At 35.9% G+C, this 11910-nt stretch overlaps 1 protein-coding gene across 1 annotated transcript; it reads right to left on the bottom strand.

Moving 5' to 3' along the window:
* Positions 1-6628: 6628 nt before the first annotated feature.
* On the bottom strand, positions 6629-10389 carry LOC149221294 (uncharacterized). The gene is made up of 4 exons (XM_089382944.1): positions 10098-10389; positions 7487-7600; positions 7082-7204; positions 6629-6998 (listed from the first exon to the last, which is right to left on the bottom strand). Exons 1-4 carry the CDS (start codon positions 10164-10166, stop codon positions 6864-6866), a joined length of 441 nt encoding a protein of 146 aa, XP_089239070.1. The 5' UTR covers positions 10167-10389; the 3' UTR covers positions 6629-6863.
* Between the last annotated feature and the right edge of the window lie 1521 nt (positions 10390-11910).

Raw genomic sequence — 11910 nt, 5'->3', positions numbered from 1 at the left:
ACTCAACTCCTAAAGAAAAATTCCTTCTTCTGGAACGAGGAAGCACAACAGGCATTTATCGCTCTCAAAAACGCCATGTGTTCCACTCCAGTCTTAGCACTACCTGACTTCACCAAATCCTTTGTCATTGAATGTGATGCTTCGAGGACAGGTATTGGGGCGGTCTTAATGTAGGAAGGGCAACCTTTGGCCTTCACAAGCCAACAAATAAGTGGGAGGAATCTGGGCCAATCTACCTAAAAAAAGAAATGATGGCTATCTTACATGCAGTCGAGACCTGGTGACCTTACTTATTGGGGCAACGTTTTCAAATCCGCACAAATCATCACAGTCTTAAATATTTTTTGGAGCAACGCCTATCCTCCCCACAACAAAATAAATGGCTCGCCAAAATGCTGGGATATGATTATGAGATCATTTACAAGAAAGGGAAAGACAATAGTGTAGCAGATGCATTATCTCGCCAATTTGAGGAAGAAAGTACTATGCTAGCAATTTCCCTCCCCATTCCAGAGTGGATTGAAGAGGCTCGCAAGGAATGGTTTTCACACCCCGGGCTATCCCAACTCATTTCTCAATTGCAGGTAGATCCAAATTCCACCAAGGGCTACTCGTGGCAGGATGATATTCTTCGCTATAGGGACAGAGTCATAATAGCCCCAACATCCACCCTCAAAAGTCGCATTTTGGCAGAATTGCACTCATCTCCCATTGCAGGACATTCGGGCTTTCAGAAGATGTATGCTCGCACCAGAAGATCATTTTTTTGGACCGGCATGAAAAAGGAGATCCTTACTTTCGTAGCAGAATGCGATGTCTGTCAATGCCACAAACGGGAAACCGTCCACACACCAGGCACATTACAACCATTTCCCATTCCAACATCAATTTGGACAGAGGTTTCTATGGATTTCATTACAGGTCTTCCAAAGTCCGGGAACAAGTCAGTCATCATGGTGGTTGTGGACCGACTGTCGAAGTATGTTCATTTCTGCGCCCTACCCCATCCGTTTACACCAACTTTGGTCGCTCAATCTCTCATGGATCAGATTTTCAAATTTCATGGCATGCCCACTTCTATTGTGTCTGATCGCGACCCGATCTTCACCAGTAATTTTTGGCAGGAACTTTTCAGAATACAAGGCACTCAACTAAAACTCAGTACTTCCTATCATCCGCAAACGGATGGTCAAACTGAAGCCGTCAACAAATGTCTAGAAACCTACCTTAGGTGTTTCACTTCAGAAAAGCAACACCTTTGGGTACAGTGGTTACCTCTGGCTGAATGGTGGTATAACACCAACTATCATGCCACCACCAAAATGACTCCCTATGAAGCCGTATATGGTCAACTTCCGCCTTCCCCTACTTCTTATCTCCAGGGGTGCTCCAAAGTACAAGCAGTGGATCAACTCCTACAACACCGCGCAACCATGCTCGCCCATCTTAGAGAGAATCTTCATCAAGCTCAGAACCACATGAAGCAACAGGTCGATCAGCATCGCTCAGAGCACCAATTTCAAGAAGGGGATCAGGTCTTTTTGAGGCTGCAACCATATAAGCAAACATCACTCAAAGACAAGGGTTGTCAAAAGCTCTCTCCAAAATTCTACGGACCATACCAAGTACTTCAGTGCATTGGAGAAGTGGCTTACAAGTTGGCTTTGCCACCTACTGCAAAAATCCATCCAGTTTTCCATGTATCGTGCCTTAAGAAAGTGATTGGGAACAATTGCCGAGTTCAAACCAGTCTACCTGAATTGGACGAAGAAGGGTCAATCTGGCTTCAACCCGAACAGGTTCTAGACACACGAGACAAGCACCTACGCGGCCGCATGATTAAGGAAGTCCTCGTCAAATGGAAAGACACCTCTCCGGAAGATGCAACTTGGGAACCAGCCACTATTCTTCAGCAGTTTCCGCAGCTTCAGCCTTGAGGACAAGGCTAGTCTTAAGGGGGAGGGCATGTTAGGGTCCCACCCTAACCCCCTTATTTATGTCATGGGATCACGTCATAGTCAAGAGTCAATAAAGCCCATATTAATATTTGTAAATGGTTAACCCGCAATTAATGACGGGACCACAGTTAGTTGCAAATGGGCCGTAGTATTAGATAGATGGTATTAATAAAACCCACGGTATTGGCCCGTGGTATTGCATGTATGAGTCATATATAAAGGATAGAGACTCCCTGCGAGGAGCATCGTGTCATATTTTGTAGTCGAGCTCTGCTCTATTGGAGGTTGCCCCCTCGAAGAGGCAAGTGAACATTACTCTCTGAATAATAAAATCATTGCTATTCTGTGTTCTGGGTATCTTTTCTTCGCATATTCTGTATTTGGGTATCATTTTGCAGGTTAAGAGCATAACAGAAAACATCAATTAAGTCTTCATAATGGCCTTGAAAGGTTTCTGAGCCCCATTCTCCAAATTGGGTCATGCACTAAAATTTATCTTTAAGTTGATATTTTTTTATTTTTCCACCTTCAAAGAATTGAGATAAATGAAAAAAAATATAATGATCTAGTGTAGATCTTCAAAAATTCACATGTAACTTATGTTGGATATTAATCACCTCCAAGGGCGCTATGTGCACCATCACTAGATTAATTGTGCATCAAGAATGTGTCTAGAGGTCTAACCAAGGTCATAGGAGGATAATAATGGGCTTTTTGCTCATGAACAATACTTAAGATCAATAAAAATTTACATATCTTAGGAAGCTTTCAACTATGAGAAGTTTACTAGGGGGTATTATGATGTTTCCATCAACACCAATGCGTCTTTGCATCTTGAAAATGGTCAAGTAAATATAAGAAGGGACTAGTGTATTCAATAAACCTTCTTGCACTCAAACATGGTGAACGATGCATTGAAATAATAGGATCTTTCCATGGGATATTAGGCCTCTAAGTGGGATATGGTTTCCATCAATTGATTTTGGGCATTCTTTATAGGTCTATGGGTGTAAACCACGGTTGAAGAGGAAAACAAGGTCAATATGCATGAAAATGAACCTCTAAGTCTCAAGCATTGTGAATAATGCTTCCAACCATGACATGTGCCTTGGGGACTTTGAACCCTAAGTGGTATTCCAGGAGCCATTAGGCTATTGTCCATAAATGGGATGGAGCCTAGGAACCTGGATTGTGCTTTGGAGAAGAAAATATATCCTAATGCCAAAGTTTTTCTTTTGAACATTAGCAATTAAATAGGCCATAATACTAATGATTCAAGAAATTTTGCATAGTTGTGCATGACTACCTCTTCTTCTCTACATGTTGGATGAGTTGGTTGGTTCACTTTTATTGTAGTTGGAAATACATAAACAAAAACATATCCATTTTTCTAGCTTCCTATTTTAATCTTCCTTTTCAATCATTTCTCTAATATGAAGCGCATATTTATCCCTAATAAAACCAATTAAACTCCTCATTTATAAAGTTCTTAACATACATACATACTTATACATATACATATAATGTTTTTACATTGTATATATATATATATATATATATATATATATAATGACCCCACGAAATAACCTACATGTAATAAAAAATAAATAAATTAATATCTACACATATTCTATACCACCCTAGCATGCATCTGTACGCAAACATTTCAACTTTAGCGGCACCTACATGCGGCAACACCATTGAAAAGGGCTATGTATAGAGTTATCTGGTCATTTATGAACGTATTTGGAAATATCCCGCGAAGGGTAGGGAATTGTCTGCCAGATTTAATGTTGGCATGCTGTTTCCTTACACCTGGCCTATGGCATTTATGTTTGCTGGCTCGTTCATGTGATAAGGGCGTGGTCTATGAACCCTTTGCCTCCACGCCCTCGGGCTCCTCCCCGCATCGACGGTGAGAAAGTGAGATAGCCCATCCGAGGGTGAGGCTAATTCAATACACATCAACTCAGTTTATTGATCCATTAAGGTTTCCAAAACATTTGACTTCAGCCCTGCACATCTCCATTTTCTCCCCGGTGCCGAACATGCTTAGAACCTCTGCTTGACGAGGAATGGTTATGGCCCTAATGCTTAGCCACGTTTCGAATCGACTTGGACCTGTTTTTTTTAATGGTTGTTGCCTTATGGTAAGTGTTACACTACGCTGTCTGTCTATAAATTTCTCTTCTTTTGATTTCTGTTCGGCCTGAATTTCTAACATATTACAGGCTTGTCTTTGTTTCTCTATGGACGAGGGTTACAGTTCTTACTCCAGCGAGTTATGCATGGGTACTGGTGTAGCTGCCCAGCTTCCAGGTTCTATTCTCTCAAAGTTTGACTGAGGGGTATGTTCTCATGCTTTCTCTGCGTTCTATTCATTACTTAGCTACAGCAAGAAATGAAAGTTCTCTTAGTATGTTAAGACGAGCTCCTTATCTCTGTCTACTAGTGATGGCCCTCTGGCCCCATCCCTTACAGCTTCTTTTTGTTTGCTTAATGTACAAAGTATTGCTAGTATTCAAGCCTGGCAAGTCCGCCCAGCTCACAAAAGGGTTGGGAATCCATCCTTCGAAAGGGTTTTTAAAATTGTTAACTATGTTTTGATGAGCCCTCGAGCTCTTTTATACACTTGCTCATGTAATGGATTCTCTGTTAAGTAATTTATTCGGGTTATTACCCTTGGAGAACATTTTGTGGCTCCTACGTATTTTTACTGTTCATGCACACAATTTACTATGTATACTTCCAGTTTTTCTGCTGTTGGTCTGGTCTCTACGACCCGAGTTTTGACGGTTAAGGGATGAGCGCCTTCCCTGTGGCGCATTACCCTTTTCTAAAAATTATCTATATTTATAAACCCTCGTTAAGTTTCATGAGTTATTGGACTATGATGTGTTTATCATTGTGACAGTGCCTCCTTGAAAATGTTTATATATTGTTGTTCTATGCATTCTTCCATTGCCAGTGGGGTTTTCATTTCGTATTGTATGGGCACTGCATTTCATAACGTATGATGTATGGCATAGTGCACACCGCATGATGGTAAAGGGTTTGTGCTTCGCAAGTTTATGTTTTTGTTTGACATTGATTATAAATCTCGCTCTGCACACTACTAGATTCTTGTTATGTAACCTACAAGATTATTACCTGAATTTGCCCTCAGAGTCGGGTTTATTCTTTTATGCGTTCTCTTTGCGTTATTCGTTTCTATATGAGGCCGAGACTTACAAGATTGCCTTGTGGCCATTTTGCATGTATATATTTGAGTGCTTATCTCGTTGTCTCATAGAATTATCTGTATGCAAGAAGGAGCAGCTAAACCCTAGTTATGAAGTCTGCATCCCTCGCGGTTGCAACTATGCTACTCAGAGTTTTTTTTTAAATATTGTTATTTTGCAAATGCTTCGAAGTTCTAATTTGAAATGTTATACTTTTCTACATTCTCTTTGTGATAAAGCATGTGAAGAAAATAAAGAAAGAGCTCTGTTGGTCCTTCTGTAGTTAATAGAATGCATTTCGTTTTGCTACAATGTCAATACTTCTGAAGACTCTGAATCTATGGGGAGCCTGTGATTTTCTTGTTCTATTTTGCCATTTTTTTCTATAATCTCTGAAAGGATTTCCCAGCAGACCACTCTTGCATTTGACTCCCACAAATTTTTTTTTTAAAAGAAGAGAACAAGATTCTAATTCTTCATAAGCTACAAACACTATTGTCAGTAAAGGTTTCCCTAGGAGGACAGTCATTCCTCTGCTGAGTTACCCATCTTGATTTCCTGTAAGAAAATTCCTCCCACTCCCCTTTCACAATATAAAGAGGAAACCAAGGAGAAAAAAAATAACATTATACAGCTTTCTAAACAGTCCCAACACATAGTTTTCTTAAGTACTTGGAGTTCTCCGGCTGAAGAGTTGTTCCTGATAGTCACCCGGATCAGGGTCTGTTGTCTTTCATTCCACCCGACCGTGAGATTCGTCCTTTAGGACCAGAATCTCCCCCCTTGCTTCTTGCTAGACCACAGTCTTCTACAAGTGCTCGTACAGCGAGCACGGCCACTCTTCTTTCTTTATTGGATTCTTTTCCTTTTTCCTCTGCCTATCCCAACAACACAGATTGTTTTCCCTCCTCCCCTCCTTTTCTCTGGAAACTTTTCCAATTAGGGGAGGTAGTTAGGGTTGCTTTCATAGAAACTGTTTTTCCACCTCAAGAGAACAATTCCTCCTTGAGAATTTTCCTCTTTTTAAGGAAACACTTTCTTTTATTTCATCATGAAAACAAATAATATTTAAATTTTTGAATAGATAATAATAACAAGTTCAGTGTATATTTACCACAATAAATCAAATATTTACATTTTTATCCCAAGACATTACAATATCACAATTCTTAAATGTAAAAATCTTTTATTTTCATGGTAAATTATTATTCACATATACATCTTAAAAATAAATTATACTGTGAATAAATATAAACTAAAACGAATGCATTAAAAGAAATAATAAATAACCATGTTAAAACTAACTAAAACGAATGCATTAAAAGAAATAATAAATAACCATGTTAAAACTCTCCATCATAATCCTAATAATTAAATCCATAATGTGGAAAAAAAAATAAGATCATGCTTAAAAGTATGGAAATATAACACACATGAGCCAATTCTATGTGTATAAACCATACAGATTTGTTTCCAGCTGCATATCTTTTTCAATATTAAAATAATATTTATTTATATGTGAGGAGTTCTAAAGTCATAAAGACCTGATAAATACTAAAGTAAAAAATCAATTTATGGGTTCGAAGTTCTAATCTCTTAACTCCCGGATAAAGAGATAAAAAAACAGTGTACACGTAACAAAACCGCTATAAAGACTCTGAAGGCTTTTTTGGTGGCTATGCCCTCAAACTACTTTTACTTTTTCCAAATATTTCTCTATCATATCGGCTGCTGCCTGCACGGTCGTAATATTTTCTGAACCTCCCTCCCCCTGTACGGCGATATTAAATTCTTCCTCCAGAGCCATTACTATCTCCAGCTGAAAGTAAAAGATGCGACTGTGAGTGTGAGTGCAGAAACAAAAACACCAAATACTTGTTGTGCACAAAAGAAAAAAGATACCGTATCAAGGGAATCAGCCCCCATTTCAGAAAAGTTAGACTCCGGAGTCACGGAAGCATCCTCGGACAATGCCAACTGCTTTTTCACAACTTCACATACTTTTTTCACTGTCTCTGGTTTGGCCTGTTCAAAAAATGGAGATAATGAATTTAAATTAATATTATATAAATTTAACTATTTTTTTATGGTAAATTTTGATAGATTTTGGAAATATTTTGAAATTTGATAATAGAAATCAAATCAGTTCCAAAAAATTTTCAAAATCTACACTAAAAATAATAAAAAATCACCATATAATGATAAATTTATTAAAAATAAATGGAATATAATTAAACAAATGCAAAGGAAACCCCAAAAAAAATTAGAAGAAGATTACACAGGGAGGGAGGGAAGAATTAATCATACAACACAAAACACATGGGAAGCAGAGGAAGAGGTTGAGGTCGATTGCAGTGAAGGAAAAGCCCGTTTTTGTGGAGTAAAAGATACCGCCTTCAGTCCCACGAATCTACTGCCAACCTGACAAGAAGTCATGAAGGATCTGTTAGAAACGGAGTAAATAATCAATTATAAAAAGAAATCCAGATTTCTAAGGGGAGATTTCAGGGAGGAAGTTTAAATGGGGTACAAATTATTAAAAAGATATGGAATTATTTTTATATTATTTTTATTTAAAAGTGATTGAATAAATATAGTTAATCTATTTGTCAACTAAATCTAAATTTACATTGGATATGTGGAAAAAATATTATTAATTTTTTATCAAAATTAAATATTTCTATTTTAATAATTTCAATTTTATTATTATTTAGATAAATTCTGAAAAATTAACATATATATTCTTTACATAAAATATAAAAATATTTCATATAAAAAACTATAATAAATTTATAAATAAAAAAAAAATTATATTCATAAAAATGTGAATTGAGAAACCAATATCTCTAACAAAAGTAACCTAACTGAACTCAATACCACTAACCAGACTGACCCCTATCGATTATACTACTGCGTAAGGGAACCAAATACCGCTAACCAGACTGAGCCCTATCGATACTGGGTTGTCACTAGAGCAACCCCAGTTCATTGGTGCACAGCTTGAGGGGATGAGGCTGGGCTGCCCATCACCAATTTGATAAAAATTCATGAGTACTGCACACATCAATAAGGTGTAAATTTAAGTTCCAAATTACTACCCATTTTTTAAAAAAAAAAAATGTAAATTAAAGTTTCAAATTACTACTTTTTTTTTTTTTTTTTCCGAAGGTGGCCAAACCTATCAAACTCAGGTGTCAAACCCACAGTGAGGACAGCCATCTCTGGCTGCTATCCGCGAATGTCGGTTTGACTCATCACCGTTATCAAGGAAAACCACGCCACCTGAAATAACCCGCTGGTGGTCCGTAAGGGAGCAGGCTTTCACTCCTGCCAGATGCCTCTGGGTCTTGGGCCGTTAACCTGTTTCCTTACGTACAAAATAATATTAATATTTAAGTGATAATATCTAATTTTTTCTGATGGTTATTTCATTCATTATCAAGGACTCCAGAAAGGTCATAGAGTTCATAGGAATAAAACAGTGTTGTAGAGCTAATTTATAGAATAATAAAAAATAAATATATATTTAATCAAAATCAAATTCATAAAAATTATTCAAATAAAATAAATTAATAAATAAAATAATTTTTTAGTAAAAAAAATTAATTAATTTATAATTAACAAAATCTATAAATTAAAAATTAATTAAAAATAATATTTTATTTTTTATTAAAACTGACTCCACTTGCTTATTTTAAAAAATAAATATCTCTGCATGACTCCACTTATATCTTTTTCTTAATAGAGATGTGACTTTAACATTTAGGAATGCGTACTTTTTAAGATAGAGAGATGTCTTTTCCTGGTAGTGATATAACTTTAATATTTAGAAATGTGTACTTTTCCCGATAGAGATATGACTTAATTTGTGATCTGATTTTGAACATTTCATTATCAAACTGGTCATTATCATCTCCTTAACTAATAGATATAAGACACGTTAGCTGCAACCACGTATTAATCAGCCCCCACCAGGTGACAAGTTCAACCTTACAACTTCACAGAACGGGATTCCAGTTAGCCATCAGAAATTATGGTTGGGTCATGGGTTCGATCCACATTGACTAATGCTTCAATCCATACAGAACGTTAATCAAATACAGCATGCAAACCATACACCCGCACCTAAATCAAAATTTGGGCTGCATGCATTATATCAAACAAGAAACCGAACTATACCCAAGCATCCGTGACCCAAAACCTCCATTCCCCACCAAATAAAAGGGTTCTAAACTACAGGAAACCATGCAGAATTTAAATCAAAATAAAACTACATATGTCCTGATGATGAACTGTGCAGAATTTGAATCAAAATAAAAAATAAAACTACTATGTGTCTTGATGTTGATTTTTGTTATTTACTCTAAACATCTGATTAATATGAATATCTTAGATAATGTTAAGTTAGTGTTTCCTGTGGTAGGGATTGTCTGTTGTCTTTTCTTCTATCCTGGTTTTAATCTCATTTCATGATAGGTTTCACTATGTGATAATGTCAAGCTAGTGTAATTCCTGTAATGGGAATGGTCTGTTGTCTTCTTCCCTACTCTGATTCTAATCTCATCTCATGACAGGCTTAACTATGTAATTATCTACCTGGATTCCTTAGAAAACTACCTAACTATTATCTAGCTTGATTCCTTACAACATTAACTAACAGGATTATCTACCTTAATTCTTTAAAATAACTAGTAGATATGGTTCTAAACCTAGTTAATATCAAATTAATATACTAAACTACATTTTAAAAAAATTAACGCTGGAGAAAATAATCCAACAGTTCATTCTGCGAACTTCCACTACAGAAACCTACAATCAACGAGAACTGCATATATTATTTATATGTATTCTAATTCTTCAGATAGATTAACGGAAATATTTTTCAATCATGTAAGAATGTCATTAACAAAATTCTTGCCTGATTTTGGTGGGTGGAAGGAATGAGAGTAGCCCGGATCCTGATCGAACTGGTCAAAGCAATCGCCATGAATCTTCAGAGAAAAAATCACAATATGAAAGTAATGAAAATAGAATCCCTTCAAGCTCGGATACAAGGAACACGAATTGTACTTCAAGAAAATGAAGCAGAAGAAGGACCAAACTCAGATACTCTGGAGGTGAACTCGTTTGAGCTGCAAGTTACATGAATTCAATATAAATACACGCAGGCTTTTTCTGTCATCATTTATTGCTGTGTCGGAGAGCATTGGGCCAACATGTGAGTAACCCATTCCTACTAAATTGACGATATAATCAATACAAATGTGCAAGGGTTGGTCCGCTTTGAAAAAGTGCCAGGTGATAGCTATCGCTTTTTTGATACTATGAATATAATTTTGGTATATTTAAAACTTTAAAAAATTCATGTAAACAATTCAATATTCATAATTCAAAAAATCGTAATATCTTAATTCTGACCATTAAAATTTAATTGCAATTTTAGCAATCTATTCAAAATAAATTTAACGATCCATTAAAAAGCTAGTTTATAACAATATTTATAAGTAATTAGTCATTACAATAATATTTCTCATTATCATATTATTCTTATGGAATTGAACTTTAATGAAAAAGATAATAAGTATTCTATCTCACTATCTATCCCACATAAGTTTAATTAACATTTATATTGTATTTGTTATTTTATTTATATGTTAATCATAATTCCATAAAATCTAACTTTGTGTTGAAAACTCACCATATTCCAAACATCATTATGACGAACTTTGATGGCAAGAATCTCGTAACATGGATACTATAGATGGAGTAATATTTAACATGGATACTATAGATGGAGTAATATTTCGATGTCCATAATGTGCAAAACGTACAAAAGGTATGCATTGCAACTTTATATTTAGAAACCAATCAATTTGTATGGTATCGGTGGGTTTTTTCTCATAAACCACTTGTCACTTGGTCAATTTTTATGGAGGAAATGATAGCACATTATGAAGATACAAAGAGAAACACTTACTTTAGCCAATTGATATATCTCAAACAAAAGGGTTCAATTGTGGAGCACATTGAGGACTTCCAAAAATTGAATATCAACGTAAATGATATTCCAGAGGAGCATTTAACATGAAGTTCGCCTTAAAAGATAACATTTAACATGAAGTTCGCCTTTGGGAACCTGATTAATTGGAAAAGGCATTCAAGATGGCAAGAAAAATTGAAAGTAAAATTATGAAAACAAGGAAGTCTACTACTCACAACTATAAAGATGGAAGTGTTGCTGCTTCTAGCCTTACACAACCTACAAGGTTGACACCAAAACAATTGGAGGAAAAAAGATAAAAAGGGTTTTGTTACAATTGTGATAACAAATAGAATAAAGCTCATAAGTGTGCTGAGAAGAAATTATTCTACATAGATTGTGAAGAGGAGGGAGAAAAGGAACAAGAAATATCAAAAGAGGAAAATATGCACCAGGAAGCAAACCCAGAGAAAGAAGAAATGAATCCAACCATATCTTGTAATGCATTTCCAGGAATTACCACTCCTCCAACTCTCAAGATAGAAGGATATATCAAGAAGAAAAAGGTAAAAGTGTTGATTGATTCAGGTAGTACCCATAATTTTGTTTATTGTAAGATAGCCAAGGAATTGAATTGTTTCCTATATCCAACACCAAAGTGTCAAGTGATGGTTTTAAATGGAGTAACTATAGATTGCTATGGAAAGTGTCATAATATCAAGCTAACCATGGGGGAATATGTATTGAATAG

The sequence above is a fragment of the Pinus tabuliformis genome, chromosome Q (assembly GCF_031772625.1).
Source record: "Pinus tabuliformis cultivar Carrire ecotype Pingquan chromosome Q, CPIR1, whole genome shotgun sequence".
NCBI lineage: Eukaryota > Viridiplantae > Streptophyta > Pinopsida > Pinales > Pinaceae > Pinus > Pinus tabuliformis.
This window is presented reverse-complemented; position numbering and strand designations above follow the sequence as displayed.